The following is a 20,048-nucleotide window of genomic DNA, read 5'->3' as shown; positions in this document are numbered from 1 at the left end:
TTTCAGAAAAAAAATAAACACTGAACACATCAGTACTGAGTCAAAAGTTTAATTATACTCGATAACCTGCATTTTAATAATCACACTCAAGTTTGGCCACGAGAGGGGTTGAGGGTGGTGACTTGGATAATTTTACTGCTGAACAGACCCACAACTTCAGTGAAATTAAAGTGCTGCCTTGAAATTGACCAAAAACTTATACACAAATAATGGTAACCAGATTGACAGGGAAAACATTGTAAAAGAAAAAGGAGAGAAGTGTAAAAAAAAAAAAAAAAAATGCGCATACTGTACATAGGCAAAGTAATTAGTCAGCCCAAACCAAGTCACAGTGAAGGCTTCATCAAGTTATAATATGCATATTAAGTATACATGTTGTTGAACAACATTCAGTGATAAAATACAAAAAAACTGAGGGTTTAACCTCTGCATGACAGCAGTTAAATAACAGAAGTACAAAATAAAACACTGAGGAGCGAGTCACATTTTGGCCTGTTGCATTTACCCATACATTTAAATACTTAACTCACAACATCCATGGTACACACGATGCAACGAAATTTATTGCTGTGTAAGGTTTATGTACAGGCTTTGATTATAAAACAACTAGGCCTACTCTTTGGAGGTTTAAGAGTTCTTAGGGCACAGGTCAGAGCTCCACTGAGGCCACTAGCGGTGTCCGTATTTGGCAGACCAGTCTGTTCGCCCGTGAATCGTTTGTAGCGGCGGGCGCGGTAGCAGACCGGGGCTGCCCTTGTTGGCCAACGGTACATTTGAAGAGGTGTTCATCTGACTGCGGCCAGAACGCCACGTTGCATAATCTGAAATATCAATAAACATGCAGCACAGTGATCAGCTGGTTTGTTTAGAGGCTGTGGTACAGTTACGTGACGTGTGAAATGCGTGCTCACTCGATGCTGTCGTTTCCGCTGAAGGACCCTGATGCCCCCTGTGACCAGCCGAACCACTGTCTTTTTTGTAAAACGACGGCATGTATCCACCAGGGATTGTATTTGTGCCTGATGAATGAAACAGAAACATGCACACTGATTTGAATGTAGGGACAGCAGCAGCAGCAGCAGCAGCAGCAACAACAACCAGTTACAAACAACGCGGTGACGTTACCATGTGCGCCTCTGCTCGGCAGAGTTCCCCCGAATGGTATACTGCTGCCACCCCAAAGATGGCTTCCACTGAAGTCTTTACTGGCATTTATGGCCACGTTCTTCTTTGTACTTATGCCTGACGCCGACAGAAATAGACACATTATCCTCTAAAGCATACATCTTCAACAGGGGGTACGGCAGGGGCAAAATCTTTGGTTGTTTAGACATTTTTTTTTACATATTTTTTTTAAATTTAAATTTCTTTAAATACACAAAGTTTTGTTTGGAACATTCATACACTATAGAGCAAGTGATGTAATAAAGATCCTTTAACCAGTCCCATTATCATCCACTGTGTAAAGTCAGCACAATAATTAAGTCAATCAGTGCAGGCACAAAAGCTCTCAACAGTAACAGTAAACATAGATAGACATATATAGCTTAGACATATATAACGCATGGACAGACTGTTCGAATGATGTTTTGACTGGTGCAACAGTTTAAGGTCCAGTTCACAGCTACTGTAACAGATGTCGAGTGTGTAAAAATGTACAATATATTACCGGGTAAATATCTGGACTGCCTCAGGTAATGTTGTTTAGCGGAGGCGGTCCTCGATGGCTCTTGATAAGCTGCCGCCTTGTTCAGGTTTAAAGGTGCGTCCTCCTTTCCACTGGGTCGACTGAAATCCAGAACGTTTCCATATCTGACAGACAGGAGAGCAAAGCGGTCTGAATAATCTGCTTGTTGTAACACAGACTTCATTGTGTTTTTGTCTCTATGCAGATGTCACACACAGATCGTAGTAGTCTCACCTGCTCAGTGCATCTTCCCCCTGCCTCGGCTTCTCTGTGGAGAAGTTACTTTTCCCGAGAATGCTTATAGACGTCAGATCAGTTTCCTCGTAGTCGTCCCAGTCTTCACCCTTAAGGTGACCCCAACGCCGCCGCCCTCCTCCTTTGGGTTTCAACTGATATCCCAGCAGATTTGCATTTTCTGACTCCTGCCTCGTTTGCTACAAAGAACAACAAACATCAGCCGACTGCCGGTCTCCCCTTCTCGAAACAATTCAAATCAACACAACTCCTGTAAACGTTATCACATCTCACCTTGCCTGGCAGACTCTTGTCGACGATGTAAGGAAGGCGGCCCTGCGGCGTTCCTTCCGTCTGCTCCGGCTTCAGGATGTGCTTTGGCTGCTGCTGCTCTCGCACCAGCTCCGTGTGCCGCTGGTACGCCGCGGCCTGGGCGGCGGCCGACGCGGACGAGGGCTGGATCTGCTGGAGCGGCCTGGGCGGGGGGCAGTGCTGGTTGGGGGGCGGAGGCTGGGGAGGGGGCACGGGCTTGAGCAGCAGAGGCTGCTGGTGCTGGTGCTGGTGCTGCTGCTGCTGCTGCTGCAGCTGTGTCTGCTGTGGCTGCAAGGGCGCCTGTAGCGGCACGTGGCCCGGGTGAGGCCTGCCCTGCTCCAGGATCTGCTGAGGAGTGCCCAAAGCCTGGCCCACGTGAAAGTACGAGTACCTGAGAGCCTGAAAAGACGAAAATATTTAGACAAAAAACGCGAGCCTTCATTCTGTAGCAGCTAATGTGGCGCTACCTACCTGGGCTGAACCTGGTCTCTTCTTGGGATCCCACTGGAGCAGGTCAGTCATCAGATGGATGGCTTCAGGGCTCGCATTGGGGATCAGTGTCTTCAGGTTACTGGGGACACACTGAGGCCAACGGAAATTCATAGCACTAGCCAACTGGAATCCCTCCGGCCAATCGGTCTATGGGGAGAAGTCAGTTCATCTTACACATAATAACCACCACCAACATCAGACTTCACAAGGATATCTGGTTTATTCTGTCCTACACTATATGTAGAATAGTTAGGAAAATAATACAGTAGCGCATGTACCTCAATACCGGTAAACAGCCAAGTGTCTCGTGCGTTTTTTAGTCAGATTTTGTCAGTTTTGCAGGACAGGAATGTGCACAGTCACTCGGGCTCATGAGCAAGTACAGACTTGGAGATGATTAGGATGTTTCCAGTCTTAGTAACATGCAGGTAGCGCAGCCGAACTGCGGGAACTGATAACGCTGCACATGTTTAAACAGCTCGGTGTATCTAGCCAAAAAAAATGCTAACACACATCCTGCGCAGATGGTGAATAACAGGGGAAAACCAAATAAAAGGCTGTGTGTCATGAGCTCTGTGCATATGCTGCAGTAGCTTGTTCTCCTTCAGGATGGCTTGACGTTTCTAAAACCAGCAATCCAGACTTCACACCCACTTCCAAGCCGTGATGTCCCAGCTGCATGGGAGAGATTTCTCTCCCTCCAGCTCTCAGCTCATCTGTTACACCGCTGTCACATTCCCTTAACAGTGTCATCCCTCATCCCTGGGTACAAACACCACTTGCGTACATTTGTTCAGTTGTTTCGCTTCAATATCATTTTTCTGTTCCACTGGTGTAAGACGTTACCTTCTTCGGCGTACCCAAGACTTGGCAAATCTTGAATATGGTGTCTACTTCACTGGAGCCTGGGAAAAGAGGCCTGAGGGTGTAGAGCTCCGCCATGATGCAGCCGACCGCCCACTGGTCTATGGGCGAACTGTAGGACGTGGATCGGAGAAGCACCTCTGGAGCTCTGTACCTGAGTCGAACAGAACGGGACAAGGACATGAACGCGCTTTCGTTTCAGGCGAATGAGGTTCACCGTAAAAAAAAAAAAGAGAAACTCACCATCTGGTTGAGACGTAGTCCGTGTACGGCGGTCGAGATCTGATCTCACGCGCGAGTCCGAAGTCGGCTATTTTCACCAGCTCTGGGCCCATGCACAGGAGGTTCTCCGGTTTCATGTCCCTGTGAAAAAACCCTAATAGAGACACGGTGTGTGACAATTTTGATTCATCTAGAGCAAAACACCAGAGAGCAACGAGCATCTCATTGGACAAGAGCATATCCACCAACCAATCAAAGGGCTGACCTGGAGGATATAAGCATACGACTACATTCATTTTTTTCTTTTTCTAATAATCCCACTAAATCCTACACAGTGATGGTTTAATTTAGCACCCTGGGGCTGTAAGCTGACGTACCATGTTTATGAATGAATGCGAGCCCTTGAAGTATCTGAAACATAATGTTCCTTACAGCAGATTCAGGAAACAACCGGGTCCTGCAGTAAGAAAACAAACAGATCGAAATATAACAAGCTGAAGGCTTTTGCCAAATACACATGTAAATGTGGATATATTTAATACAAAAAGAGACAATTATACGCACCTATCTTTCATTAGCTGGTAAAGGTTTTCCTTCATGTACTCAAAAATAAAGTACAAGTGATCGTTTTCTCGAATCACCTCCTTAAGCTTGATCACGTTCGCATGGTTGAGTTTCTTCAGGGACTGAAAGAAACAGACGATGTAAGAACTGGAGCGCATGAACTGAAAACCAAAAAAATAATAATCATGCTGAACAATACACAGCAGCACACTCAGAAGAAGCACGACGCACAACTATTAAAAAAACCGCCTGGTTGAAACACGGGTAGTTAGAAACACAATGTGGTTTGGGGGTAACTGCTGCAAAGGCTGGGATTTAAGCTTACGATCTAAAGGAGGAAAACAAATATAGAAAGCAGGATCCCATGCGCTGGGATGATACAGGTTTAACCATGCTAAATTTTAGTCAGGGGAAAAGCTGTAATGGGACTCTGAGACTTTATGATGGCATGCTTTAATTATATTCTACTTAGCGGGGCTTTAAGGACCAGCGTGATCCGATCTAAACACGTTCTGCTGCAATAAGCTCTAGTAAAGAGGGGGACGTTTAGGCTCCAAACCAACAGCACACAAGAATCACCTTCTGCTCTTAGAGCTGGTGTGTGACATGGAGCTGTGAGGAAACTTAAGACAGTAGCACACCGAAGTGGTGTGAAAAGAAAACAACAAAAAGCTTGTGATTATTTGACAGCGGAGCTACAACGTACATCATCACATTTAATATTTAACCACAAAAAGATAAACATGAAGCAAGAAAATGGAAAAAACATCAACCCAAACTGAACCGGAGATTCACAAGGTTGCACCAAGACACTGTTTTACCTCTCACAGCATAACATATCATATTTAATAAGGATTTCCAATAATACCGGGCAGTTTGAAGTTGGTGTCTTATTTTGCACAGAAATTTTTACATCTGGAAAGTCATGTTGCATTAATGAAGACATCCAGTAGGGCATCACAATAAAATCAGGCATATTGTGTTAATTCCACATCAGGAGATATAGTTTTGGTGTAAAAAGCCTGCACATGTCGGTATCGGTTGATATCAGGAGTTAGATATCAGAGACAGTATTGGGGTATATCAGCAAAACAGCCAATATCAAGCATGTTTTGCAGTAAATATCATTAATTGGTCCTCCACAAAATGACTTCACGTTGCAACTAGGCCATTACATTATTCAAGTAAGCGACACACTATAATATTTCTGGATATGAAAGGAGCCATCATTACTTTGCTAATGTTAGTCTGGTCACAACTATTTTTAGTGCTGCAAATATGACGGGGGTCCGATGACTTCCAGAAACCTTTCAGCTTACACCTGCGCTTTAAATAATCAGTCTCTGCTTCCAGCTATGGCCTCAGTGAAACAAGTTTGTTCTGAGTTGATTTTTCCATAGTTGCTGCTATGCTATTCAAATGTGTAAAAGTGTGTTAAAGGCTCACCTTGACTTCACGAAGGTTCATGCATTCTTCCCAAGAGTAAAACTTTCTCTTCATTCTGAAAAAAATCAAATAGTTCCTGCTTATTCATCTGTTGCACACATTGCTGCTATTAAGTGATAACATTGCTTTTAAGAGCAACCAACACACACCATGGTGCACAACATCAGCTGTAAATGTCTTTTGAAGGATGCAGGGAAACAAAACTGTTTCTGGAAACTCACTTCTTTATGGCGACCAGCTCTCCCGACTCCAGACTGCGGCCGAGGATGACTGAGCCGTAGGTGCCATCCCCGAGCTGTCTGATGGTTGTGTATCTATTCATTATGCTCGTCCTTCCATAGCATCATCCGGGGGCAGATAATAATCGGGTGGAAAGCGGAGATGTCGTCCTCACCTCCTACTGGTGAATGCAACCAGATTTTCCTGTGACAACAGCAGAAGACGACGGGCAGAGCTGGAGGACTCATGGTTTCATGGATGTGCCTCCGTGGGCTGAGAAGTTGACGGATGGACAACAAAAACAACAACAGGGTGTTAATTAGGCAACTGTATTATTTTCAGTGTGCGTGGATAAGGAAATAACACATGTGCCTGACACTTTTAAACGTCTTGTTTGTTTTTATGCAAGACTTCTGATCAGTTTAGTATACATTATTCTATCTTAACTTTTTATTGCATTTTCATTACAGTGCATAATGTGAATACTTTTGCCACCTCTGGTATACTACAGGTGTGTCCTCCTGTAATAATAGATGAGATAAATGAGGATGAGAATGACAGCATTGGCCCTTTAAGTGAACCACGCTAACCATGCTAACCATGCTAACGATGCCCATTCGTTTTTGACAATAACCATTCATTATATGCACATTCCGCAAGGTTAATTCCCGCTGTTGTTTCGCGTTAAATAATCTTAATACTACAACACCACCCTGTGTGTTTTTCTTTTTTGTTGATTTTTTAACATAACAGATGTGGTAGGAGACGAGCGCGTGCCTGTGTTGTGGTGCTGATGTTGGCCCAGCTGCTGAAACAAAACATTAACAAATTATCCAGAGGAACAACTGTGCGTGGACGAAATGACTCAAAATAAAGAAAGAAGCGGCAGAGAAGCAACACTCACCCTCCCCGCGTCAAACCGACGACGACAACAACGCATAGCCGAGCATCCGTAGTCGATGTTCAACAAATGGCTTAATGCGGTAATAAACTGGCACACAAACAACCAGTGTGTCCGTCACACACACACACACATGCAGTGTAAATAAAATCTCAGCTAGGCCCCTTCCTCATCTCGCGTTGCTATAAAACACTTTTCAGTCTTTTTACGACAAATCACAGCTCTCAGGTTTGGACACAAAGACACAACAGAGACGAAATAGATCCCTGCAACTTAGCATCAACTATTTAGCGTCTACAACGGAAATATTACAGTATTTTTTCGTATTTTAATGCGCGAGGTTTGCTACAGAGATGATGCCCAGATAAATGCAAAAACAGCTATTTTAACTTAAATATACCATGATACGAGTCAAACGTCGTAATAAAACTGCACTTTAAACAACAACGTGAAAATAGCACACAGGGTCTTTCTCGACGCAACACAAAGGCGGAAACGAGTTACAGTTAATTCTCTTGCTTTGCGTTCTTCTTCTTTGGTTAAATCTCTTGTTTAATACTTTTTATCCTTGTGGTCAATTTGACAACAGCAATTTACACCTCCTAAGTTTATGTGTCAAGTACTTTATGTTTGTTTGTCAAGTACCTGAATAGCTCTGTAAATAAAACAAAGCCCTCACACCACCCACATATACATCTAGAATACCTGCATAGTCCTGCATACACGACTATGGAGAAATATCCAGATCACCATAAAATTTATGGTATAAAATCTCACTGACTGACCTGAAATTAGAAAGAGATGTTTTTTAAATAGCTTCATATATTTACTAAGTACATATTCTTGGCCAGTGTCACAGTGTCCCCATTAAATTAGGAAAACTCATTAAATATGAAGCCAAAAAAAAAAAAAAAAAAAATAGGAGGGTAACCATACGGCAATCGAGAAGTAATTTAAGGCCCTGATATGTAACAAAGTAAAAGCAAACACTTACAAAATGATAGAAAACAAAGTGTTACAAAATATATTGAACCAAAATATGGCAAATAAACAACTATTTGTGCCTCCATTCACACCACCAACACAATTGTCAAATTTACTGCCCTCTGTAGGGAGAGGAGGTTCAGTCGGTGGAAAGCTTTAACCCTTTATGGAGCAAGGAACCATATTTGGTAACTTCGGTACACATATTAAATTGCGTCCCTGTGCCTCTCAGTGAGGTTAAAAAACATGTGGTTTTCATTTAGCCAATCAGAGCAGATCAAGGAAACGTTCACAGGTCAAATGTGGTTGTCATGGTCCACCTCTGCATGAACACTGAGTGATACTGCCTTATTAGCGATGTTGTCTAATGTGATAATGTGTATGCTGACAAGTTCCTGTATCAGCACTTATGTTCTAATGGTCTAAATACATGTTTACATTTGCACCTCCTGTCAAACTTCTACAGGTCTACTGTATCCTACTGCTGCCCCCGAGAGACATCTACACAGACCGGCTCCAAAAGAAAGAAAGCCAGTCACATTTCCAGGGACCACACCCACCCTGGATAGAGGCTGTTTACTACGCTGCCTTCTAGGAAGAGCTACAGAGTCAAAATGAAAACCAAAACTGCTATAGTTTTTAATCTTTGTGCTGCTATGCTTTCTACTTTTATTGCTCCAGAACCAAAGCGCTACCAAGCTGTATTTTGTTGTTCATCACCAGACAGTGCTAATAAAACTTGTCATTATTTATATTCCTCTATTTTAAAATTGTACACAAACATACAGTCGCCCACAGAAAGGTGTGAAACCCAAAGTATCAAAACTGTCAACCATGCAAATTGACTCCACTGAGTGTTGTCATATTATAGTACACATCATATTATTAACAGATCATTATTACTAATGCAGCATGTTTTCTAACCTTGTTTTGCTCTGCAAAGCATGTAAAATATCTCCACACACATCTCTAGCTTCACTAGGCATTTACTCTTGCAGAACGAGTTTTCGGTTTTATCACTTCTTGTAAGCCTCCTGTGTGCAGCTCTGCTATTGGACAACACTGTATCCCTCCAACGAGTTTGACACGTTTGCATTGATGTTCAGGGAATGTGACCAATTTTTACACCGTTCTACAAAGAAAATTTGGTAAATCAGCAGAGGGGCATGTTTCTTCGACGGCAGGCTAATTTCTACACACCACAGTACACTGTCAGGTGTAGAGTCCTTGTGAAACTGAGGGAGTAAAGAGTGACACCCAGTGAAAAGTGGAGCTGCACATATTAATGGTAAATATGATACAGTTACTTCTGCAAAATAGTTAACGCACCATTTTTGTTGCGTTTGGGTCACACTTGCAGAAATGTTAGATAGCTTTGTATTGTTATGATTTTTATTATTTATTTATTTTTATCAAATTATTATCTTTTATTCCAAAGCGAATAACTATGTGACAGTGTAGGGGGAATCTAAGTTAAATTCCCACAACAAAGTTCACCACGGACGGATCCTCCTGTCTCGTCCTTCCTTCCTGTCCCTGAAGCTCCGGACTACTCAGCGAAATGGCTGCGTTCATGCGAGCTCGTAAATATGTTCGTTGTGTCGTCCGCTTCTCCGACCGTGAACTGTAAGCGATAGCGTGGACGACGTTTGAAGAGACACAAAAAATCAGAGCTATTGACCAAAAGGTGTCATGGTGGGTCGCCGCGTTTTCTTTCTCTTTATTCACAGAGAAACGTGTTAGCTTGTTATGTAGCCACCGAGGCTAGCTTCACCTGTAGTTGAGCTCTGCTCGACGCTGCCCTCCTGGAGTTAACTAGTTATGGTTATAGTTTAAAAAAAAGACTGTAAGTGCCTTAAATTAACGATATACAAGCATGGGGCTGTAGTTAGTTTATCGTATATTGAGGGAGCGTTAGCATGTTAGGTGTTTCGCTTTACGCCCACTTGCCAAAACATTAGGTACACCATTAAAAACAAATGCATGCTGTAATAAGAGCCTTCCAGTAAAAAAAAAAAAAAAAATGACTCGACTGTATCATCATTTTGGAGGGTGTAGTTTGTGGTGTTGCTAAACTGGGTTGAATTAAGTCATGCAGAGTGCTCCTGTAGTTTAGCTTAGCCCGCTGACTAAAATGGGGTTGTCAAAATAATAGGAACACGTGTCACTACAACACAGTTCAATAATAGGCAACTACAAACCAAACCACAGCCTCTGAAATGAAAACACAGTCGACTCTACAGCTCTGTCAGGTATTTTGAGCAAGTGCTGAATACTATATAGATGTTATTATTACCTGACAGTTTCAGTGACCAACTTTAGCCTTTTGTAGTTGTTCAAAGAAACTGTCAGATAAAGATAACATCTTTTAACCCTATGTTAACTAAAACATCTATATAAATAAGAAACTACATAAGAAACTAATACGTATATATAAATAAGAAACTACTAAAGAAACTAATACTTCTATGTAAATAAGAAACTACATAAGAAACTTATACGTCGATATAAATAAGAAACCACTTAAGAAACTAATACGTTGATATAAATAAGAAACTACTTAAGAAACTAATATGTCTGTATAAATAAGAAACTACTTAAGAAACTAATGTCTATAAATAAGAAACTTCATAAGAAACTAAAACGTATATGTAAATAAGAAACTAATATGTCTATATAAATAAACTACTTAAGAAGCTAAAATGTCTATATAAATATAATGAACACATTTGAGCTGAATGCTATAACCTTCATGAAGCTAGTGCAAAGATAGTGCAAATTTGTTAAATTAGAAAGCATTTGTTTTCACTAGTGTTTTTACTACAAGTGTCACAAACACTTAAAGCGTGAGACAAACGTAATATACAATATTAAGATTAAAATGTTCTGATCTGAAGACTTCTGGTACAATGTGCAAGAGGAATGTTAAAAACAAACACTCTGTGTGTGCTTACAGATAAAGTTTGCCTGTTATGTCTTTGCAAACTTTGTCCCATCTACATTTTTTTTTTTTTTTTTTTTACATGAATCTGTTATTTTCATAGTTAAATAATCTTAGGAAACCAAGGAAAGTTTTTTTTTTAATCATTCTACAGAATCCAGCCAGTGTCTTTCAGTGACTATTTGTCTGTGTCTGCTGTATCTTTATATTGACCAGTAGTTTATAAAATAACAATTATAATATAACTGGTGGCATAGATAAGAGCAGAAAAGGTTTACTTACCAGGGTTTTCAAGTGGATGATGTAATGGTGATAGTGTTTCCCAATGATCTGACACTTTGTTTGCCGTTTACTGTGTACGCTGCTATTTCTTATTAAAATTTGACTGGGTAATGTAATAACTGCAGGCCATAAACTGGAAATAGACAATGATAATCATGCTTAACAATACCAATATAAGCAGTGACTATATCTGTATCTGCAGTTGGGCACTTATTCTCATGTTTGATAAGCTGGGTTAGTAATCAGCTCTGAAGTCGTACTTAATTAGTTTTTGTACAGGCTGACGACAATGTGGATGATGGAGGCACGATGGAGGACGTCGATGAAAATTCAGATGATCCAAATCTTCAAGTAAGGAAAACTTCTCATGATTTCATTATATGTTTAAGTGACTGACTCTGTTAATGACAAAGCAGGTCTTTGCTCTCCTGTAGTTTCTCAATTTAATTAAATTTTTTTTCTGTTCTACTTATTTGTTTGTGTTTAGCTTCTGTGATCTGCTATCACTTACATTACAAATATTAACTGAAGCGTAATTATGTGCAAATTAATCGTTTTTAAACTCTTTCTCTCAGTACTGGTAGCTGACTTGTTCCCCTGTAAATGTTAATGATTTTTAGGGACCTGAAAGTTTTCACACTTTTTTTTTTTAAAGTAAAAAAGAAAGTGAAAATGGTATTTTTGGTAACTGTAAGTATTTGTGATTCCGTTTGAGAGAACGTACCAAAGAAGAAAAATGTCATAATTCAGACTGTAATAGCTTAGTTTTTAATAAAACCTGCTGTTTTGTTTGACCTGCAGCTGCAGCTCAATGCGTTCAGAGCTCAGTGGATGTCTGAACTCAAGCCTAACTCTGGAGCAACCGGAGCGAGTGACCGACTGCTGCGAGCTAAAGGTCTGAAGAAGTCACAGGAGAATGCTCGGGAGGAAAAGGTAAGTCGTAAAATAGCTTCTCCGAGCGATGTTTCTGTCAGTGACATTTGTTAGTGAAATGACTGATTGTAAGTCACCTTCCCTCAGGCCACGGAGCTGTTTCTGAGGGCCGTTCAGGAAGAGCAGAGTGGAGCCGTCTACGAGGGTGTGTATGCAGGATATATGGCGGTGATCAAAGTGACCAGTGAAAGGACCAAATGTTAACGTAACCACACTAAACCAGTTCTTGGAGGAGGAACTGCTTAGTTTACTCACAGCAGTCCTGTGGAAGAGTATTTATAGCCGTCAGCCCATCGTGAATGAAATGTGAATAACTGAGAAAGTTTAACTGATTAATAGTTCTTGTAGTTTCAGTATCCCAAACCAAAGAAAGTGACTGTTTTTTTTATATGCTGATTTTATTTACAGCAATCAAGTTCTATCGCATGGCTATGCAGCTTGTTCCTGACATTGAGTTTAAAATCAACTACAGCCGTCCTTCTGACTCAGACCGCGGTGGAGGAAACTAGTAAGATGTTTATTTAAGCTTTCACACATTTTATTTCTTTCTGTCTTCCTTTGCATGGAATGGTTAGAGTTAGTTAGTTTCTTGAAATATGCTTGTAATATCTACCAGCTAAACATGAGGCTCAAAGGAACACAGTTGTCTATTGCATCAACAGTGGATCTGCAGAAAATCTCTGGTTGATTAGACATTTTTTATATATATATATTTTTTAATTTTCTCAGCAGATTTAAATTTCTTTAAATACACATTAACATGAATCCAACATATTACAGTAAAGGGATAAATGGAGGCAGAAAACATTATCTTTCAGTCAGCACTTCCTGTACACAGTTGGCCCCGCCTCCTATCGCTGCTGAGCCAATCACAAGGCCGCATACTGCACGCGACTCAGGTTCCCCTGATTGACGAGAGCCTATTCAGGATCCAGGTGAAATCTCAGACGCAGGCTGCATTATTAGCAGAATATTAGCAGACTATTAGCAGCAGCATATTAGCAGAAGAGAAGCTAACAGTGCAGCTCGCGCCATCAGCCAACCACTGAGGCCAAAATAACTTGGTGATTCACAGTCCCTACAACATTTAGCAATGTTTAAAGTTCTAACTTGTATCTGCCAAATATTTCTTTATCTGTCACTCGACTGTTGCATGTGTTTGAAATAAAAAAAACATGTAAAACCTGCCTAATATTAAATGCAAAATGAAAATAATATTGTATATTTATAAGCACTAGACCAAGTTTAATATAGAACACATATTAGTAGTAGTTTATCTCCATCAGTTTGGACTGAAAAACATCTGAAGACCCCTGGTCTACTGTATAAACTAAACTCTCAGAGTAATTAAAACTTAGAGAACCAGATGTTCACTCTTACACAGCTGAACAGTCACTACCCAAGTTACCTCTCCTTCCCGTGGGTGGTGTCATGGTCCCGGATGTATGCTGACCCGCGCACACCAACCGCAAACACAGTTTTTTTTCTTTCCAGAGTTCATTACTTGAGAGAAGCCGGCACAACATGTTATCAGGTCTTATAATGAACATACCGTGCTTTGTTGTCACAGCCTGGAGGATAACGATGCCGATGGGGACATCGAGGATCTAATCGCCTACTTCGAGCAGCAGCTCACTCTGGAGAGCTCTTTTCCAAAGATCTGCACTCCTGAGCTCGAACTGACTCAGGTGCACATATCAGGTAAAAAACGCTCATTTAATTGGATTGAGTTTGAAATCTTTATTGATGCACAAGCGGTCCAATAGACATTTCATATTGTTCGACCGCAGCGTTGCCACGGGAAATCCTGATGTACATATTCCGCTGGGTGGTGTCAAGTGATCTGGACATGCGAGCCCTGGAGCAGCTCTCCTTGGTTTGCCGCGGGTTTTACATTTGTGCAAGGTCAGCCCCACTCTCACTGCATGTTCGCCAACTACTTTGTTTTTGCTCAGGTTTTTGTCTCCCACAATTTCCTAAGTGATTTCAAGAATCAATAAAGTAACTAAAATCCAGTTCTATCCACGTGTTTTCACTTCATACTTGTTTTGTATTTCTCACCAGGGATCCTGAGATCTGGCGATCAGCCTGTTTGAAGGTGTGGGGACGCAACTGCACCAAACTTGTACCCTTCAAATCCTGGAGGGAGATGTTTCTGCAAAGGCCGCGTGTCCGTTTTGATGGTGAGGAAGTGTTCAGTATTTGACATATTCACAGTCATAACATCCCACAAAATTAAAATCCTGGTGCAAAATATTTGAAAAGTATTTTGGAGACATACAATGATACTAAATGGGCTAAATTGTCTTTGCATAGAATCATGACATAGATACTTCATGGGATTTTGGTCAAAGTTTTGGTTTTCTTTGGCTCATTCCCCTTCTTGTAAAATGAAAGTTTCCATCCAAACTTACTCCGTTAACCTTAGAGTTCATAAATAATCTGTTTTTGTTCTGGTTAGGTTTCGCCTTTCTTCAATCTTTCTAGCTGCACATCTACGTAGGTTGAATTTAGCTTTAGTATTTGGCAATATAAATCCTACCTGCCTCATTCTTTGAGCATAAAAATAGTTTCTGTTGAATCACTCTCCTCTATACTTGCTTTGTTGATCCTGTTCTGAATTGTCTGTCAACTGAGTTGTATCTGGAGGATCTGAATTGATCCTTGTGGCTGATTCTCGCCAGTTTTTCTTCATTTCAAATATCTCGTTCAAGTCCCTTCTGACAAAGCGGCCTTCTTGGTGCATGCAAGGATGAGCCACAGTGTTTGCACCGTTGTATAAACCTGTGTTCATGTCATGCTCTCAAATGATCATCTTGATATATTTATTTCATTAGAAGTTAGAAGTTTTACTGTATAAATATTTCTATGAATGAAATATGTGAACTAACCTCTAGTTTGACCGAGTTTAACTTTTTGGGACGTAAATGCTTACTCATGCAGAACACTGTCGCCCCCTGCAGTTAGCTAGAGAAATCTGAAAATATGTCAGATTGTAAAATGTTGGGTTCAAATCAGATAAATAAACACCACTCTTAGCGTAAAATTGCTACTTGCAGTAAAATGACCCGTGAACAGACTTTATTGTGTGATCAGTATATAATGGTGTTTTGGTGTCAGTTTTCTAACAAGGAGGAATGACTGGATATTAAACTCTCCATCCATATTGTTTCCGCAGGTGTCTATATCAGTAAGACATCCTACATCCGCCAAGGAGAGGAATCGCTGGATGGATTTTACAGGGCTTGGCACCACGTTGAGTACTACAGGTAAAAAAAAAAAAAAAGATGTCTTTGTTTTTCATGGTGAGTTGTACAGAGATCACAGCTCAGTGTTAACATTGTTGCCTCAGGTACCTCCGGTTCTTCCCTGACGGCCACGTCATCATGCTGACCACCCCCGAGGACCCACTGTACGTTGTCCCCCGCTTGCGTACGAGAAACACGAGGTACGCCTTCCGGTCTCTACGAGCTCAGCTGCAACAGGTGTTTGGGCATCAAAAATAATTTTTACATGACGAGCGTCAACATTTACACGATTGCTTCGTTTCACAGAATGGATTCTGTTCTGCTCGGCCATTTCCGTCTGTCACAGGAGACAGATAATCAAACCAAAGTTTTTGCTGTTGTCTGCAAGAAGAAGGAGGAGGTGAGACTAGTGCATGTGTAGTGCATGATAGTGTGTTTAATAATGTCAAAAATAAAGCTTTAAGTTATTACAGCTGTGTATGAAAGCTCAAATATGAGTAATTGTATCACTATGTAGATACAGTAACAAAGTAGTTTACTGTGACTGCTAAAGGTAACCAGTGACATCGTCCACATGACATGTAAACTGTGTCATTTGTTAACAGAAAGCGACCGAGTTTCAAAGGAATCGGTTCTGCAGGCGGAACCCACCCCCAGAGGCTGAGCACAGCTTCCACGTCGGACTCCATCTGACCTCTGGGGGGCGTCATAGTGCCAGTAAGCTGGTGTGGATCCACCACTCTTGTCACATCACTTACAAGTAAGATACCGGAGTTATGAGTCATCTTGGAAATAAAAACATTACCTGTTTTCTTTCTAAACTGACGCGGACTCTGTTTGCAGGCTGACCGGGGAAACGGTTGTCACGGCGTTTGACCTGGACAGGATGTACTCGCCCTTCCTATTTGCACGTGTGAAGAGTTACACTGCTTTCTCTGAGCAGCCTCTTTAAGCCGCTTGAGGACCCGCACATTATCCCACGAACACCGCAGCAGAAATTCATTCACCATCTCAACTAAATGCATACTCCTCAGCCTGCTTCGTTTCTGCTGCAGCTGGATTCTGGTGTCGCTATTTGAACCCTCATGTTTCAGGTTTACGTAATGCTGAAGAATAATAGAGTACTACTTATTTTCTGATTTCAGAAATTACAATGTTTTGCTGAGAGCTAAACTAATTAGCCACCTTCCCACCTGTTCCAAGCAATGAATGTTCATACTGTTTTTGTTTCATGGTGCACTTTCTTCCTCAAATAAACAGTGATGAACAAAATGTTAGCATCTGTGTAGTGACGTGTACCCATGCGGGATTCCCACAAGGCGGCCGCAGGACAAATCGTTGAGATCCTTTTACACAACCTGAGTAAAAAGATATTGCAAATGTGATTTCAGACTTCTACATCATTTGTCTTGCTGAGGACACACGGGTATAATCCACGCATTTCATTTTCTGGGAACTGAGCACAGGCAGATCAAACAGGATTTGCAAAGAGAGAGAAAAAAAAATGATAAATGTGAAAGTTGTGTTGGATTAGAATGAAATAATTTGTGCCTTGTCAAAATAGCTTAAACTGACATGGCTAGAAAGAGTGGAGGAAACATCTGTTGTCAGGACTCCACCTCCACAGTAAAACTACAATGGTGCAGCCATGGCAACAAATTCATGATACACTGGTTCAGCTCACAGTGGCATGGTAGCCGTTTGTGTGTCTTTCACATTCAGGTTTCCTTTATCTCCAGAGGTCATTGCACTCTTCCTTTTTAGCAACATCAGCTCTGTGATAACCCCATATTTATTTAGCTTTTGATCATGTTCTTGCTCATCATGTATCGAGAAAACAAATAAATCCAGAAATCACTGAACCGCTCATTTACCCCCAGGTCTTGCAGTGACAGTGCAAGGTTCATAGGGCTTATTGGATGGAAATCAGCAGATGCTCAGTATTGGTATCGGCACTGGACATGAGGACAAAGAGGAACTGCTCCATCTCTCCTTAAAAACAGAATTTAATGTACTGTGAATTATTTTGACTAAATGAGTGGCTTTAAGCTTTTAAACCAGATTAGCAGATGTATTGAGGTACATACAGGAGATGTCCACCTGTTGCCATGCAAAGGACAGATTAGAAGTTTTGCACATTTTTTATATATTTTTTTAATTTTCCCCCACAAATTTAAAGAGAGCCTATTCAGTTCCCAGGTGAAATCCCATGCATGTATGTTTATGTCAGATATGTTTATGTTTACAGCAGTTGCACGCCCCCCCTACTGTTGCACATGTTAAACGTAAAAATATATGAACCTGTGCATTATTGAATAGCTTAAAACTGAATGCAAAACTGATGATAATAATGTATATTTGTAAATAGCACTAGGTCAAATTTAATATAGAACACATATAGTAGGTAATATCCTACTACTTAACCTACTCAATCTCTCCATCAGTTAAGGGGTCCATGGTCTGAAAAATGTTGAGGACCCCGTTTTAAATAATAAAAAAAAATAAACATTGCTGCCGTCTACAGTGACTTGGACACTGCACCCCGCCCTGTCTGACAGCCTCTGAAAATCAGTAAGGCATTGTTTGGATAGTGGCTGGCCAGCAGATATGCCACCAAAGCTCACACACTGTTGCACTGTCTTCCAAACACGAGGTCTGCATGACGGATAGCACTGCAGTGCATCAAGTCTGCAGAGCTTGTGAGGAGCAGGTCAGGAGGAGGAGATGCTACTCAAAGTGAAGAGGATTTAAAGGAGTGGAGGTGAATGACACAAATTTCAACACAAATAAGACACTTAACACGGGAGAGGAGCAGCCGTTTGGGAAAAAAAAAACATCTTTAAGAGAATCTGTTTCCTGCTGTTTTCTTACTATGGCACGCTGAGTCAAAACTCATCCACATCAGAGCCATTTAATTAAGTCATGATCTGACCGTTGTAGGCAAGAATGTCAGAAAATGCCTCCAATGCCTTGAACTTGTTGTGCTCTGGCACAACTATGATGTAGGTATATTGGTAAGAATATGAAGAATATGATGCCTCTCACGGACGCATCATTTATGTTGCGGATTGTACGCTGCCTACTACACACAGTGCAGATCAAGGATATGTACTATAAATGTCAGGCTCTATTTGACATAGAGGGCACTATTTACAGTGCACTCAGGCAGGTTATTATCAAATTAGTAAAAGATTAATAATTACTATAAAAATATTAATAGGATTTAATTAACATTAAATCTACCTCGGGGCACCAGACAGCCAATTTACCAAAAGATCAGTCTCATAAAGGTGGGTATGCTAACTATAAACAGAACTCTGTTTAATAATTAACTTAATAATCGCAAACAACGTTGCCTTATTATTAGTAGCAAATTTGGAGAATTCTACAGCGTAGAGGTTGGCATATTCACTCTTGTACAACATTAATAGACGAGCAAAGTTTCAAAGAAAGTTTATTGGACACATCTAGAAAATGAAATAACAAAATATTAAACTAAGGTGAGCTACATACACTATGTACACATGTGTCTGTGTGAGGTGTGGAGTGTGACCTCAGACAATGGACAAGATGGCTGGTGGTTGCTTTGTCCTAAGACAAAGAGGTTTACAACCAACCGGTCTCCAAGATGCCCTCTAAGGCCAACCACATGTGATGTTGGTGAGGGGAACAAATTCAAGTCACAAGTTATCTGACTTTAGACTACAGACAACAAAGCTTAAGTATTTCACTGATATCAATCAATGCACACCATGGCAAGTTCGAAGTGTTCCATTCTAAGTCATGTGTGTGAGATAAGCTAACTAGGCCCAGTTATGTTACAAAGTCGCATAGAGAAGAGAAGATGCTGGTTGGTGTGCTGATTTGCAGATCATACTGTTGCTGCATTGCAAAGTCCAATTGTTGTTGTCCTTGTTGAAAGAACCACAGTTGTCCTGGCTGTGTAGTTCCAGTTTTGCTGAGGAGGGTCCATGGTTTTCCTTGAATCCCACTTGATGTGTGATCCCGTGAGCACCATACGCATTTGGTTTGTTGGATCTTGACTAAGCATATGCAGATAATAGACAACAATCCACATACATTCAGAATGAAACATAACAGAAACAAATAACATCTTCTAGTTATTCATCCGTGTGAGTGATGGAATATGAGTGTAAGTGATGCTATGATGAGAAAGGATGCTGCACCTGAAATGACATGTCATGGTAGGTGTCTAATGGCAATGTCATCAACAAAATACTGCAGAGTTGTAGGTCCAGGAGTATTCGCAGAAATCACTGTGGTGGCTGAATCAATTCAGAATTTGCTGCTGTTGCTAGCAAAGCCGTGCTGATCCTACTAACTGCAAGAAAACCAAGAAATCCTATCCTAGTACCTGTTTGACTGTCTATAGTGTGAGGAGGAAGCTCTGGAGCTTTTGTGTCTTTGGCGTTTGCTCACATGTGGCTCAGGGCTGTAACGCTCCTGATAGCCGGAGATGGAGAGGCATTCAGAAGCACTGTCGCTATCTGAACCATGCTGACCATGTTCTACACTGTGGTCCAGGATGCTATGGTTGTTATCTGATTCACCAGAGTTCTAGGCCACAATTTCAGCATAAGGCTTCCTACAGCTTCTGCTGTGTAAATGTCTATTCCTATGCAGCTGGTGGACATGGTGGTTGCGATGTGCCTGGACATGGCCTTTTGTCAGCCACCTTGGCTTGTTGTGAGGATGATG

The 20,048-nt window shown here is 41.2% G+C and overlaps 2 protein-coding genes across 4 annotated transcripts; one reads left to right on the top strand and one right to left on the bottom strand.

Moving 5' to 3' along the window:
* Positions 1–33: 33 nt before the first annotated feature.
* Positions 34–7,166, bottom strand: LOC125018552 (serine/threonine-protein kinase ICK-like). 2 transcript variants are annotated; one of them, XM_047602542.1, is made up of 14 exons: positions 6,945–7,166; positions 6,043–6,313; positions 5,822–5,876; positions 4,376–4,497; positions 4,189–4,268; positions 3,833–3,965; positions 3,572–3,743; positions 2,705–2,872; positions 2,216–2,632; positions 1,922–2,121; positions 1,670–1,812; positions 1,126–1,242; positions 912–1,019; positions 34–821 (listed from the first exon to the last, which is right to left on the bottom strand). In XM_047602542.1, exons 2-14 carry the CDS (start codon positions 6,141–6,143, stop codon positions 670–672), a joined length of 1,968 nt encoding a protein of 655 aa, XP_047458498.1. In that variant the 5' UTR covers positions 6,144–6,313; positions 6,945–7,166; the 3' UTR covers positions 34–669. The 2 variants fall into 2 exon arrangements, with proteins under 2 accessions (XP_047458498.1, XP_047458499.1); XM_047602543.1 differs by lacking the exon at positions 6,945–7,166 and adding an exon at positions 4,955–4,998 and having other exon boundaries at positions 6,043–6,061.
* Positions 7,167–9,047: 1,881 nt separating this feature from the next.
* On the top strand, positions 9,048–16,601 carry fbxo9 (F-box protein 9). Of its 2 annotated transcripts, none has more exons than XM_047603958.1 (13): positions 9,048–9,213; positions 11,428–11,499; positions 11,950–12,081; positions 12,169–12,226; positions 12,490–12,589; positions 13,652–13,782; positions 13,872–13,986; positions 14,146–14,264; positions 15,260–15,350; positions 15,434–15,529; positions 15,636–15,729; positions 15,935–16,089; positions 16,173–16,601. In XM_047603958.1, the coding sequence occupies exons 1-13, from the start codon at positions 9,211–9,213 to the stop codon at positions 16,279–16,281; spliced, it is 1,275 nt and encodes a 424-aa protein (XP_047459914.1). In that variant the 5' UTR covers positions 9,048–9,210; the 3' UTR covers positions 16,282–16,601. The 2 variants fall into 2 exon arrangements, with proteins under 2 accessions (XP_047459914.1, XP_047459913.1); XM_047603957.1 differs by lacking the exon at positions 9,048–9,213 and adding an exon at positions 9,447–9,620.
* Positions 16,602–20,048: the final 3,447 nt, after the last annotated feature.

Source organism: Mugil cephalus, chromosome 13 (genome assembly GCF_022458985.1).
Source record: "Mugil cephalus isolate CIBA_MC_2020 chromosome 13, CIBA_Mcephalus_1.1, whole genome shotgun sequence".
Classification (NCBI taxonomy): Eukaryota; Metazoa; Chordata; class Actinopteri; order Mugiliformes; family Mugilidae; genus Mugil; species Mugil cephalus.
Note: the sequence above shows the minus strand (reverse complement) of the source record. Positions and strands in the feature narration are given on the sequence as shown.

Bases quoted from the DNA above. Each gene is read 5' to 3' on its own strand.
- fbxo9 (XM_047603958.1), top strand. The intron at 15,351-15,433 runs GTAAAAAAAAAA...TTGTTGCCTCAG, and splicing joins CACCACGTTGAGTACTACAG to GTACCTCCGGTTCTTCCCTG. The intron at 16,090-16,172 runs GTAAGATACCGG...CTCTGTTTGCAG, and splicing joins TCTTGTCACATCACTTACAA to GCTGACCGGGGAAACGGTTG.
- LOC125018552 (XM_047602542.1), bottom strand. From the start codon at position 6,143: ATGAATAGATACACAACCATCAGACAGCTCGGGGATGGCACCTACGGC. The intron at 4,269-4,375 runs GTGCGTATAATT...TTCTTACTGCAG, and splicing joins TACCAGCTAATGAAAGATAG to GACCCGGTTGTTTCCTGAAT. The intron at 3,744-3,832 runs GTGAGTTTCTCT...TGTTCGACTCAG, and splicing joins GACTACGTCTCAACCAGATG to GTACAGAGCTCCAGAGGTGC.